Genomic DNA, 15,403 nt, shown 5'->3' with positions numbered 1-15,403 from the left:
ATGAGATAAGTTAGGCCAACAAATTTATTTCAAGAGAAACATGGAAGAGGAAGGAGCCGTTTTTCCCTGATCATCTGTGTTTTTTTTCTCTTGGCAGCTTAAGCCCAGTTAACACACTTACTAGTTAGTTCATAAACTAACATTTTATCTTGTTATAATTATAAGCAACTTGTCATTAGAGCTAATTAAATTTTTTTATTCAGACTTAAATGAATAATTAGGTGATCGTTTTTATTTACAGCTCAACCGTACAGCGTGGTTCCAGTAGTACTGGACAAACAAGATACAATTATTGAATTACGGAACAGAACAAAAAAAAAAAACAAAAAAAAAAAAAGCTTCCTCACAGAATTCCCTTACTGCAGTAACTTTATCATATGCTTCGAGAAAACAATTCACAGAACACCAAACAAGATGTACGTGGCCCACAAATCCATGAACAATAAATGCATGTTCGGTAGATGTTGGTTGGTCTCATGTTATTGAGTGGTTGACGTGGAATTCACAGCACCACACGATCTCTTTCTAATCTCGTCAACAAATGATTGAATATTCTGGTCAAAGGATCCACCCCCTGCCACCGCCTCCGCGGCTGCCGCCTTCAATTTCAATGCATATTGCTTCATTTCCACTGCCTTGGGGCCCGCCGTTGCCTCCAGCAAGCATTTCTCAACTTCATCTCTCAAGATCAACTTGTTTTCTGCCGGGCCACGGGATAATCTCACCCCCATTCCATACACATCCACCAAGAACTTTGCATTAATAACCTGATCACCCCTATTGAGGCAATGTCACCACCGGCATGCCTAAGGTGAGCGCTTCCACAGAGGAGTTCCACCCGCAGTGGGTTACGAAACACGCAACTGAAGGGTGAGCTAACACCTCTTCTTGCGGACTCCATTGTATCACCTTCCCTTTATTCCCAACTCTTTCCAGAAACCCGTCGGGAAGAACATTCATCTTGAAAATGGAATCCTTTTGAGGCGGTTTCATTACCCATAATAAAGAGATCCCAGAATTTAAGAGTCCGTAAGCAAGTTCATCCGCTTGTTCTTGTCCTATTAGGGCAAGACTGCCAAAGGAGATGTACACGACGGATGCTTGGGGCTTCGAGCCGACCCACTCGATGCAATCATCAGGCTTCAAGAAGTCGCCACGTATACTTGTGTTTGGGTTTATGAATAGGGGGCCCACAGGCTTGATCTTGCAGAGCCTTGACATGTAATCAATGGTCTCGGGCTCGAGCTGCTTGAATGTGTCCATCAATATGCAGAATGGTTTGGATAAGTTCTTGAACTGGCCTAGAATGAGCCTCTCAAAAAACTTTAAGGGACTAGAAGGGTGCTGGAATTCACGGACTTCATCGTAACTTAAAAGAGGCATGCAGGGGAGTTGAACATCGATCTTGGGCTCGGATTCAGATGGGAAAGGCACTAGCTTATGGTGATAGTGATAATAAGTGGAAAAGGATGCACAGGATTGAACCCAGAGGACGGCATTAGGGATTCCAAGATCAGTTGCCACGTCACAAACCCATGGGATAAAGGAGTTGTTTACAAGACACGAAATCGGATGATCCTTGTCGGCGTGTTTTTTGATTATTTGGCGAAGTGCGTCATTTCCAGCAAGCTCAAGCTGAGGCATGTAGTCTTCCATTCTTTTACGTCTAGGGTCGTCCTCTTCCCAACCATCTTGGAAAAATTCAAACCTTATAAAACCCTCCCCCACTGGAGTGGCTTGGTCGGAGATGTTGTTATTGGCTTTTTGCATATCGTTGCCTATGCTTTTGGTTGTAGAGAAGGTGACAAGCATGCCCTTGGCAGCAATTCTGTTGCCTAGTCTGAGCAAAGGGCAAAGGGTTAATGTGGCCTTGGGCTGGGAAAGACACAAGGAGCGCATGAGTACTGGGAGCTGTAGAACTCGTCATTATATCTTGTTTCTTTGGCTGTTTGAGTATTGAGAGGCACACAGAAGCTTGTGCTCAACAGGAACCAAGTGTGGCTGAATTGTAGATATATAAGCTGGGCAACTGCAAGGAATTATTAGAACCCATCATCATCGATCGTTTTCGGCCTTGATCATAATATCTTTGTTTGTCATCTTCTTATCCAAGTCTTTGCTTGGCATGATATTGATCTCCACCGTCAAACATCCACACCAACCATAAGAAATCTTACCAACAGTAAACATTTTGGTAAAAATTGATTTTGAGATAAATAGTATGAGGTCTTTTTTTTTCTTTTTTTCTGCTTTGGCAAACAGCCCCTATGAAAACTGAAGAATACACCAATATCTTTGACTGGAATAATGCTAGAAGTTACTTTGTGTTCATCTTGTGTCACTTAAAAAATGATAAGAAGTACATACATCAAGATGATGTGTAAAAGAGAGATGAACTCAGATAAAATGGTGGAATGCAACTCACAACCATTAAGATGAGCGTGCGTTTTATGTGTTTCAGCATGCATTTTGAGGTGTACATTTTATGTGTAAATTCGACTTTGTTCTAAAGACTTAAGAGGGAAGAGGTGTCAAACATTATTTTCTTGTTTTCTATGTGCATTTTGGGCTGTCATGTGCCGAAGACAAGTTGATGTTGTGTTATCAAAGTTAATCTTCTCTCATTTATAAGAAAAATAGCTCTGGTTGACCAATTTTGCAACTAAAATATGTTATAGTTTTAATAGATTAAATGTAATTTTATAAATTATAAGAAATTTATACTTAAGCTATAATAATATGATTAAGTATAATAAGTTTCGATTCAATCATATGATTTACAATTCAAATTGTTGATTCAACTAGCATTAGATACCATTAAATTTAAGATGTGACCATATGATTAACTATTATCATTAAATTATATACTATATAAGTTATTTTTATTAATTAAATATTCCAACATATATATATATATATATATATATATATAAGAATTAAGAATTAATATGTAAATATAAAAATAAATATGAGTCGCGCTAATTAATAAGCGAGCCGAGCTCTTATACGAGTATGTTCACAAACTTTAAACGAGTGAATCGAATTTGATACGGGTATGTATCGTTTAATAATCAAGTATAGTTTCATGTGTACGAATAACTCATTCAATAACTGAGTTGCACACGAACAAAACTTTATTGAGCCTAACCCAGGCGAGCTTACGGATCACTTTGTTCATTTACATCCGGCCCTACTGCCAACTATCCTGATGGACAACGTGCCATTGACGTTCTTCAAGGATTGACATGCATGTCTCTATAACATTAATTGTATGTTCGTCTTGTGTTCTTTAAAGCTGAAGTTATAGCCTCAACTACCATTGAGCTAGCCATAAAGCGGAAACAATCGAGGCATCTTCAGCTACCACTGTATAATTAGCTTCAGCTACCATTGTAGCCTGCAATCAAGATCCAGGTTTACCATGCTACCACCAATATTCGAATTATGAACAGAACATTTAGAATAATAAATACCAGAGAATATTCATGCTCGAATAAGTAAGTGACCAATCAAAAACTTGTTTGCACAAATGAGTGTGAGTCCCATATATATTAAACATTTACATTTGAATTACTAGCCATATGATATGAGAAGCAAAATTGCTATGAATGATTCATATTTGTATGCCAGTGCTACTGGAATAGAGAGTCAGAGATGACCCTTGATGAATTAGAAAATTATTGACCCTAGCTTGATGAGCATTGATCATCATCATGATTCATGGGACAGGCATGGTGGAATTTACCTAGTAATGGGCACGTGACTCATTGGTTGGTGAGCCAATCAAGGAATTGGTGGACCCATTGATTGGCTACCAATTAATAAAGAGTACGTGGAATTTGTTAATTGGGTAAAATTTATTTTATCTTACGAAGTTTTAAGAATTTTTCAACTTAAACTCCAATGTTTAAAAATTGGCAATCTACTTTCATAATGTTTTAAAAATTTTAAATTCAGACTCTCCGTTACTAATTTCCGTCTAATTGGACGAAATTTTTTTTACAAAAGCATTGAGGGTAATTACGTAATTTTATAGATTTTCGTCCAATTTGACGAAAATTAGTAATAGAAGGTCTAAATTAAAAATTTTTAAAACATTAGGAGAATACATTGCTAATTTTTAAACATTGGAATTCGAATTGAAAAACTCCTAAAATTTCAGGAGTAAAGTAAATTTGACCCTTATTAATTATATAGGGGAAGTGATGCAACATAAGAAGCTGAATTTACAGGCATAATAGCTCATAATTTTTTTTTAAATTCCAAAAAAAAAAAATCAAAGGATTTTAGTAAAATTGAATATAAATCATTCTGTGATTGTTTCTTAAATTGAAAACTACGTACTCCAACTCTATCGGCTAAACCATCTTTGTTGAGTTTAAATAAAATTAGCTAGGGGCACAACCCTAAAATAAAAAAATAAAATAAATTTACAAGATCGATAGCCATGGCCTTATTGCAAGTTTGATTGTTGTCGATTAAAGTACGAAAATATGTATCAAGAAGTCATACTTTTATTAACGACCCATTTTGATAAAGTAAACGTTTAGATTGAATTTTTTTTTATAAAATACAAATTCAATATTATACGAAATATAACTTGGTAACTTTTTTTTTTTTTTTTTTTTTGAAAAATGTAACTTGTAAGAAAAAGAAATTATTTAAATTTAAGTTTAGTCAATACACCCCCCTTTAAATCTAAGTAACCTTCGTAGCTTGCTAAAATTCTCATCCTTGAGAGGCTTTGTGAAAATGACTGCAACTTGATTATGGGTCTTTACGAATTTGAGCTGTACCTCGATCCTTATTGACAATTCACTCTTTAAGAAAGTAAATTAAGTAATTATATGTTATGTCGATGTTCTTGGGGCCCTTTAACAATAGTCTCAATCAAATTGCATGACACTCATGGAATAGGATCATCTTTGGTTCAAAATTGACTGAAGAATATTCAATTCATGGTTAAGATTTCTTTTCAAAAATTCTAGAACCATAAATGGGACACTGGTCCCAATAATAAAAAATAAAATAAAATATTATTTAAGATTAAAAAAATAAAAAATAAATTAATAAATTAATAAAAAAAAAAAAATAAGGGTGGCTGACCACCCATCTTGGCCATAGGTGGGGTGGCCAGACCACCCCCATTTTAGTTGGGGGTGGCTTTAGAGTCACCCCCAATGGCTGGCCAGGGGTGGCCGAACCACCCCATGTCCCTTGGGGGTGGTCCGGCCATATATATATATATATATATTAGTTTGGCCAGTTTGAGGGTGGCTGGACCACCCCATGTCCCTTGGGGGTGGTCCGGTATATATATATTTTAGTTTGGCCAGTTCGGGGGTGGCCGGACCACCCCCAAGGGCCATGGGGTGGTCCGGCCACCTCTGGCTGGCTTGAGGGCCACCCCAGCTAAAATGCGGTGGTTCGGCCACTCCTTATGGCCAAAATGGGGTGGACAGTAACTCCTTATTTTTTTTATTAATTTATTTTTATTTTTATTTTTAATTTTAAATAATATTTTATTATTATTTTTTATTAGTGAGACATGTATTCCATTTGTGCTCTAGGATTTTTGAAAATAAATCTTAGTTATAAACTAAATATTCTCCAATCCAAAATGCACTGAAAATGATCATATTCCAACATTCACATGATGTGGAGGAAACATGATGGGCTTCACGTATAAGTAGTACTATCACAATTTGGTAGTTCTCTTTCTATCATCCAAATTTTTAGCGTAATTACTATCACTATAGCCCACGAGTTTGAATTTATTACAAGATGGGCAAATATTGACTCAATGGTGGAGAGAAGTAGGTGCGACCTGAGGGCGGTCACCCCTGGTAAAAAAAATTAAAATTTTTTTAAAAAAAATATTTTTCTGGCGGAATTGTTTACTGCCCTAGGTAACAAAATTTTGTTTTTGTTTTGTTTTTTTTTTTTTAAAAAAAAAAAAAAGTAAAAAACTCCTCCAGCTGTTTCGGTTTCTTGGTTTCACATTAAAAAAAAAAAAAAAAAAAAAAAAAACTCAAGAAATTTAATGTTTATTTATCAACATTTGGCATTTTCTTGTCATAATTCAAGTACCCAACGGAGTAAGTTGAGAGTAAATTTTATAATTAAAGCCATTAACGCCTTAATTTGTCTTGATTATGACAGCACCCTTAATTTGTCTTGGTTATAATTTAAGCTTTTTAATTGAGATATATCTCTCATTTTCATCATTTTGTTTATCTTATTCTAAAACAATATTGTTATTTTTTTTTCTTTTGTTTGGTGTGTTTTATATAATACTTTGAGATTTTGTCAAACATCAACGGGTTTCAAAAGATTATTGCAAATCTTAGATTTGTTCTTTTTATATTTTATTATTTTATTGACGCCCTGGGTAGAATGAACTCTTGGATTCGCCATTGATTTATATTGTAACACTCGGCATAATTAAATTCTAAAAGAAAATAGAGAATTAGGGAATAAATAAAATAAATAAAGTAATTTCAATTCAAACGAGAAAGATTAATGTCCAAGTGTTAGTGAGGTTCATCGGTGGGAAGAATTGGATGATCGAGATCAAATATGGGATAATCTCATTCGAACATGCCAATTACTTTGTTCGAACGATGGACAATGACATCTCTCTATGTGTCATCACGAGAGTAGTAGGCGCAGATCAATAGACGTGACCAAAAAGTCGACTAGAAAAGGTAACTAATTTAATTGGTCGTGTCCCATTCGATAAAGTATAAAAGGTCAATATGATTGGTACATATGAACACCGATCCAAAAGTTTCACGTGCTCGATCTGCTGCTTCAAGTTCATGATTGATGAAGGATCATATCAATGTTGCATATTTTAATGTTAGAATATGCAACATTGATAATAATTATAAACACCTTTTCTTTTCTTTTTTCCGTTAAACTAGAATCTTTCAGAATTCATAGATAAAGATCATAGATGATAAAACTCTGATAAGCATAGATTATTACAAAGTTGTTAGGAATAAAATTACACTACAAGCCCACCAGGTTTTAGGCATTAGGGCTTTAGATCCACAAAACTATTAATTAAATAGTAGGAGATACAATCCAAGTAAGGCAAAGAAGTTATACTAAATGTCTGTATTAGAGTAGGAGCCCAAGTCCAATTACAGCTCTCAGGCATCCCAATTCAACTCAAATAATAAGAGTTAGTCCAAGTCTACTTCAAACTCTGAAGCCTATAAATAGGCCCCTACACAAGGTATAAAAGGATCTCTCTGATATTCGATAATCTCTCTCTGATCTATTCAATTAGGCTGAATTATTGAGCTTTGTTTACCATAAATTGCTCTTCTCCAAAGAACTGATTTAGGCATCGGAGTTTCCTCGGCATAAACGCCCAGCGAATCCTTTGATGCCCTTACTATTTTGCAATTATCATGGTGCATCACAGGCGTATTCCAAATCTAGCACGAGCACACCTCGAAGAACGTGTAGCTCACACCATACAATAAAATTCTATCTATGACATCAGCTTTTGCTAATCCATGTACAACTTAAGTTATTAATATATATGCTCCGAGCAGATTAAATCTAAGACATAGATAACCCAAACTCCGAAAACTTATTTTCTGGCCATGAGAGATAATCCTCACACCGATCTAATCTTCCTCGGTCCAAAGGTCAGACTTGGCTCGTGAGATTCATGCGTCGGCACGTGAGAAACACGCTCCAACACGTGAGACTCTATTGGTTGATCGGTGGAAAGTTGCCTGTGGACAAGATCTTGTACATGTTTATAAGGAATGTGCAACCCTCTCTTATTGAACTGATTTTATGAGATGATTTAGGCACAAATTTCTTTCTTGGTATCAGAGCCTACCACAGGATGAATGAGGCCCATACTACTTATCTCGTGACAAGGACCATGAAAAATACTAGCCTGCACGTGAGGGAGGGTGTTGAGGAATAATCACACATTGCCTGTGGAGAAGATCTTGTGCATGTTTATGAGAAATATGCATCCCTTTTTTATTGAACCGATTTTATGAGATAAGTTAGGCTAACAAATTTCTTTCAAGAGAAACATAGAAGGGGGAGGAGCCGTTTTTCCCTCATCTGTTTTTTTTTTCTCTTGGCGGCTCAAGCCCAGTTAGTACACTAACTAGTTAGTTCATAAACTAACATTTTATCTAGTTATAATTATAAGCACCTTGTCATTAGAGCTAATTAAATTTTTGGAAAAATTACAGTTTACCCCCCCCACAAAGTTGACATCATATTTCAATTTGAACACCAAAGTTTCAATTTTTGCAATCCACTCCCCAAAGTTTCAAATTTTTGCAATTTGACCAATTGTATCCAAAACTTCTCATATTACCCCTAATTTTTATTTTTTTTATTTTTTTATAAAAAAAAAAAAAAAAAAAAAAATCGGGGTGGCCGTAGCCACCTCTTTGGCTATCTGGCCATTTTTGCCCCCCTAAATTTTTTTTTTTCTCATAAAAAATAAAAATTAGGGGCAATATGGGAATTTTGGGATGATATTGGTCCAATTGAAAAAAAATTGAAACTTTGTAGGAATGAATTGCAAAAATTGAAACTTTGATTTTCAAATTAAAACTTTGATGTTCAAATTGAAAAACATGGTCAACTTTAACTTTAGAGAAGTAAACTGTCATTTTTCTTAAATTTTTATTCAAACTTAAATGAATAATTAGGTGATCATTTTTATTTACAGCTCAACCGTACAGCGTGGTTCCAGTAGTACTGGACAAACAAGACACAATTATTGAATTACGGAACAAGAAAAAAAAAAAAAAAAAAAAAAGCTTCCCCGCAGAATTCTCTTACTGCAGTAACTTTATCATATGCTTCGAGAAAACAATTCACAGAACACCAAACAAGATGTACTTGGCCCACAAATCCATGAACAATATATGCATGTTCGGTAGATGTTGGTTGGTCTCTTGTTATTGAGTGGTTGACGTGGGATTCACAGCACCACATGATCTCTTTCTAATCTCGTCAACAAATGATTGAATATTCTGGTCGGAGGAGCCACCCACTGCCACCGCCTCCGCGGCTGCCGCCTTCCATTTCAATGCATATTGTTTCATTTCCACTGCCTTGGGGCCCGCCGTTGCCTCCAACAAGCATTTCTCAACTTCATCTCTCAAGATCAACCTGTTTTCTGCCTGGCCACGGGATAATCTCACCCCCACTCCATACACATCCACCAAGAACTTTGCATTAATAACCTGATCACCCCATTGAGGAAATGTCACCACCGGCACGCCTAAGGTGAGGGCTTCCACAGAGGAGTTCCACCCGCAGTGGGTTACGAAACTCGCAATTGAAGGGTGAGCTAACACCTCTTCTTGCGGACTCCATTGTATCACCTTCCCTCTATTCCCAACTCTTTCCAGAAACCCGTCGGGAAGAACATTCATCTTGAAAATGGAATCCTTTTGAGGTGGTTTCATTACCCATAAGAAAGAGATCCCAGAATTTAAGAGCCCGTAAGCAAGCTCATCCGCTTGTTCTTGTCCTATGAGGGCAAGGCTGCCAAAGGAGATGTACACGACGGATGCTTGGGGCTTGGAGTCGAGCCACTCGATGCAATCATCAGGCTTCAAGAAGTCGCCACGTATACTTGTGTTTGGGTTTATGAATAAGGGGCCCACAGGCTTGATCTTGCAGAGGCTTGACATGTAATCAATGGTCTCGGGCTCGAGCTGCTTGAATGTGTCCATCAATAAGCAGAATGGTTTGGATAAGTTCTTGAACTGGCCTAGAATGAGCCTCCCAAAAAACTTTAATGGACTAGAAGGGTGCAGGAATTCAGGGACTTCATCGTAATTTAAAAGAGGCATGCAGGGGAGTTGAACATCGATCTTGGGCTTGGATTCAGATGGGAAAGGCACTAGATTATGGTGATAGTGATAATAAGTGGAAAAGGATGCACAGGATTGAACCCAGAGGACGGCATTAGGGATGCCAAGATCAGTTGCCACGTCACAAACCCATGGGATAAAGGAGTTGTTTATAAGACACGAAATCGGATGATCCTTGGCGTGTTTTTTGATTATTTGGCGAAGTGCGCTGTTTCCAGCAAGCTCAAGCTGAGGCACGTAGTCTTCCATTCTTTTTCGTCTAGGGTCGTCCTCTTCCAAACCATCTTGGAAAAATTCAAACCTTATAAAACCCTCCCCCACTGGAGTGGCTTGGTCGGAGATGTTGTTGTTGGCTTTTCGCATATTTTTGCCTATGCTTTCGGTTGTAGAGAAGGTGACAAACATGCCCTTTGCAGCAAGTCTGTTGCCTAGTCTGAGCAAAGGGTTAATGTGGCCTTGGGCTGGGAAAGACACAAGGAGCACATGCACATGAGTACTGGGAGCTGTAGAACTCTTCATTATCTTGTTTCTTTGGGTGTTTGAGTATTGAGAGGCACACAGAAGCTTGTGCTCAACAGGAACCCAGTGTGGCTGAATTGTAGATATATAAGCTAGGCAACTGCAAGGAATTATTAAAACCCATCATCATCGATCGTTTTCGGCCTTGATCATAATATCTTTGTTTGTCATCTTCTTAGCCAAGTCTTCGCATGGCATGATATTGATCTCCACCATCAAACATCCACACCAACCATAAAAAGATCTCACCAACCATAAACATTATGGTAAAAATTGATTTTGAGATAGTATGAGGCCTTCTTTTTCTTTCTTTCTTTTTCTGCCTTTGGCAAACAGCCCCCGTGAAAAGTGAAAAATACATCAATATCTTTAACAGTAGTAATGCTAGAAGTTACTTTTGTGTTCATATTGTATAACTTAAAAAATGATAAATAGTATCGCTAAGCTGACGAATGTAGTAGATCTCAGCTAATCTTCGCCTTTTCTCATTTTTATTTCTTAGATTTTGAAAATTCATCCAAATTTCTTATTCTTTTATTTTCCCCAATTTATCCAAATTTTTGGTAGTTAAAAAATGGAGCAACCATGTTTCTTCTCAAAATAATTTTTTTTTGGTGTCCGTTTGGCCGCAAAAAGGAAAAATAAATAAAAAATGGAATGAGAATTTTGATAGGATTCTTAAAATAATTTGCTCACGAAGCCCAGATGTAGGCACAGTAGAGTGGGCTTACAGCAGCCATTTGAGTTGTGGCTTAGCTTTACGAGAGATTTCGGCCCACTTGCATGATTATCTTTTCTCTGTAAACTACCCGCCAAAAATGAAAAAAACGAAGTTGAGAAATCGAACGAAATGGCTTATTTTTTCAATTATGAGAGAAATATATTGACCCAAGTTGAATAATTTGTTTATAAAACTCAGAGTGAGAAATAGAATACAGCAGAATATATATTAGGTACTTCTCTTGTACTAAGACATGCAGGATTTACATGAAGTTGTTCCACGTGTTCGGCTCGTGATTGGCTGTAGCCTATTGATGGACGCCACCTGCCATTAGTTTCAACAATGACAAAATTTGTAGTAACATTGAGCTTAATTGACTTGTTATGTCATGTACACATCCACTCAGAGTCTTCTTTAGGATAAGGTGATGAATCCTAGCCAAGTTTGAAAAGGTATATATGAAAATGAACAAGTTGATTTGAGCCACATCCGTGTTATATATGCTACATGTTTAGTGGAAAGCTAATGAGATTTAGAGCAATTAGATCAAGCCTTATCATGACTTACTCATTTAATTTGAATTCTTTTTTAATGAGCTTCTAACTTCTAAGCCTATGAATTTTTACAAAGTTATATTCTATCAACCATTTGTATTTGTTATACTTTTTCAATACGGAACTTAACTTTTTTATACACGAGTAATACTATTTAGATTACTGTTATATGATTGTCATGCAACTGAGATAACGTAATAGTAAAAATTATATAAGAGTCCATTAAATACCAATACTATTTAGTTTTTTTTTTTTTTTCTTCTTCATAAAGCCAAAAGGCCGGCCAACTAGTTCCTTTCATCTCTCAAATGCATGAGTACTCATGCATTTGAGAGATGGTCGTGGATTCACATTCTATGTAATGACGTTGTCTATTGTAAATTTGTGAGAGCACTCAAATATTTCCTATTTCGACAGGTGCTTAGATAGCACGAGCAAGTAGAACATGAATTGCCCGAACGCCTGCACTCAATGCACATGCAATGGACATCTTCATTATCCACCCTATCCCCATCATGGCTGTTAGGTGCAAACTCTATTCTATTAGACACGTTCTTGGGGAGGTAAAGACTGTTAGGTTTGTGGGCGAATATGAAAGGATGATAAGGTTGTAGCTAGTTAACCACCTAAACAAGATATACCGTCGCATCAAAATGTCTTCTCTAATTACTAATTATTTGTTTGGATTAATTAACTAAACAAAATACGCATGCTTCTTTTCTATCATGTTGTGATGTCAAATATATATATATATATATATATATAACACTAAATTTTCAATTTTTTTTTTTTTTTTTTAGTTTAAAATTTTTGTTGGCTTCGGTTAGAATATTTTCTATAATTAGTTATTATTTGGAATACACGTGAATTAAGCATTTACCATGAATAACTATCACACAGATACATCAAATATATATTATGTATAAATAGTTCTTTGAAGTGGTCTACTTTAGCCCAGGATTTGATATGAAAGTCTAAATGATGGTTTTATCAGATAATAAATAATTTAATAAGAGTTTTGAATTTACCCTTAACCTTACCCTTATATAATATATTTTATATAAATAATATCTTTTTTGATTTATATATTTATTATTTATATTATCTATCTCTATCTCAAATGCTGATGACACACAGTGACACTACAAAAAACAAAAATTTTGCTGACTTACATTTTCTGACGTGTCAGGTGGTCTGACACTTCAGAAAATCCTCCTGACGGGTCGGTTTTTATGTGTCTCAGGCGTTAAAATTATGGGTGTCAGAAACGGAAAATTTTTGACGTGTCAAAATTGGCACGTCAGAAAAATTGTCAAATTTTTTTTTCTGACGTGTCAAATTTTAACACGTCAGTAAATGTTTTTAATAGAAAAAAAAATCCATAAAAAATTTAAAAAAAGAAAAATTATTTTTTTTAATAATTTTAAATTTCCTAACGTGTCAAAATTGACACGTCAGTAATTTAAAAATTATTAAAAAATAATAATTTTTCTTTTTTTAAATTTTTTCTGGATTTTTTTTTTCAATTAAAAATATTTTTTTAATTCTGGAATACAACCGTACATTTCTTCTCCCCCCAGCTCTCTCCCTGATCTCTTCCTTCCTCCATTTTCACTCTCTCTCTCTCTCTTCTTTCCTCCATTTTCAAAAACCCAAACCCAAAAAACAAAAACCCAAATCAAAAAATAAACCTTATCCTTCTTCGATCTTCTTCTCTTCAAATCAAAAATCTCTCTTCTTCAATCTTTTTTTTTTTTTTTTTTTTTTTTTTCACTTCTTCGATCTTCTGATCTTCTCCTTTTTTTTTTTCTTTTTCTTATGCTTCTCTTCTTCGATCTTCTCTTCTCCTTTTGTTTTTCTTCTTCTTGATCTGCTTTTCTTCTAGCTCTACTGCCGTGCAGAGAGATTGAGAGAGAAGAGGGAGATTGAGAGAGGGAAAGAAGATTTGGAAATAAATAAGAAAAGTAGATCTGGGGAAAGAATAAATAATAAAAGAAGGAAAGAAGAGGGAAAATTAAGTTGAATATCCCGCTATTTTTTTTCCTGACGTGCTAATTTTAGCACGTCAAAAATTTCTGATGTGCTAGTTTATTTCTAACGTGCTAGTTTTGACACGTCAGAAAATTATGACGTGCCAAATTAGCATGTCAGAAACATATAATATATATTTATATTTTATATATATATAAACCTGATATTAGAAAAAAAAAAAGAAAGAAATATTGACGTATTAAATTAGCAAGTCAGCAATATATATATATATAAAATAAAAAATAAATAAAAAATAAAAAGAAGATAAAAAAAATTCTGACGTGCCAATTATGACACGTCAGAAAGTTCTGACGTGCCATATGTGGCACGTCAGGAATTTCTGACGTTGAAAAGATGGCACGTCAAAATTTCTATTAACAAATTTTTTTTTTTTTTTGGGCAAATTCAAATTAAATAATAAGGTGATGGTGAAAATTATTAACAAGAGTAAATAAGATGAAGGGTTAAATACTCTATACCCCCTTAGGGTTTTTCAACTTTATTTTTTCCCCCCTATGGTTTCATTTTTATCACAGGAGGTCCATGTGGTTTTGATAAGTGACCAAGTTAGTCCATCCGTTAGTTGACCGTTAGAATTGACACGTGGACCAATCAGACATCGACACGTGGCACATATTTAATTTAATTAATTAATTAATTTTTTTTTTTTAAAAAAAGAAACGGAAAAAAATTGGGGGTGGCCGAACCAAAGGGGGTGGCCGAGCCAGCCGCAAATGCCCAAGGGGGTGGCTCGGCCACCCCCAATTTTTTTCCGTTTCTTTATATATATATATATATATATATATATATATATGTATACATTTTTTAAAATTTTTTTTAAAAAATTAAATATGTGCCACGTGTCGACGCCTTATTGGTCCACGTGTCAATCCTAACGGTCAACTAACGGATGGACTAATTTGGTTACTTATCAAAACCATAGAGACCTCCTGTGATAAAAATGAAACCACAGGAAGGAAAAAATAAAGTTGGAAAACCCTATGAGGGTATTGAGTATTTAACCCTAAGATGAATGAAGATATTAATTCACTCAATAAGTAAGATGTGGTTAACCCACACTGATCTAATACTAAACAAAAATTTAATAACGTGCATGGTTCAAACTTAAAGGATATATAACATTTTCCTCATTCGTTTGGAATCTGATTAAAATAATTAAATTAACATTATTCATATTGAAGTTTTGACATATATATATATATATGAAAATATCAAATTGTCATCGTGCCTGTATTATATATAACTGTTTGTTGTACACTAAAACAGCTTTGTAAAATGGTCCGATTGATTGACAAGAAAAGAAGAAGAAGAAGACGATGAAGAAAGAATTCATGAAGAAGAAAACCTAGTAGATGCAACGACAATTTCATTTCATCTTTTTTTGTTTTATCTGCAAATAACTAGTGTTTTTTCGTGCAAAAAAAAAAGACATAGAGCAAAAAACAGATTTTAATTTTTTTAATTTCTATACTAAGCGAATGGAAAATAATAAATCAAAGAAATTCGGAGCGGAAGGCCAAGAGCAACAATAAAGTTATTTAATAAAGATCTGGAAAGATTTTGAGTCGCATTTTCATTTAAGATACTTCCTAATAAAAAACAAAAGTTAGATGAAATATATATAATATAAAAAAAATGATATAAAAAAACAAAAAAATATTTAAAAGAAATTCTGACGT

At 35.0% G+C, this 15,403-nt stretch overlaps 1 protein-coding gene and 1 pseudogene across 1 annotated transcript; both read right to left on the bottom strand.

Moving 5' to 3' along the window:
- Window positions 1-379: 379 nt before the first annotated feature.
- Window positions 380-1,927, bottom strand: LOC132179301 (gallate 1-beta-glucosyltransferase 84A24). Its single transcript, XM_059592006.2, is given in 3 exon segments — window positions 380-779; window positions 781-1,857; window positions 1,859-1,927. Coding segments are annotated over 3 exon segments (1,446 nt in total). The 3' UTR covers window positions 380-479.
- A 6,927-nt stretch (window positions 1,928-8,854) lies between these two features.
- Window positions 8,855-10,358, bottom strand: LOC148586144 (gallate 1-beta-glucosyltransferase 84A24 pseudogene; annotated as a pseudogene).
- Between the last annotated feature and the right edge of the window lie 5,045 nt (window positions 10,359-15,403).

Source organism: Corylus avellana, chromosome 4, assembly GCF_965113065.1.
Source record: "Corylus avellana chromosome 4, dhCorAvel1.hap1.2, whole genome shotgun sequence".
Lineage (NCBI taxonomy): Eukaryota > Viridiplantae > Streptophyta > Magnoliopsida > Fagales > Betulaceae > Corylus > Corylus avellana.
Note: the sequence above shows the minus strand (reverse complement) of the source record. Positions and strands in the feature narration are given on the sequence as shown.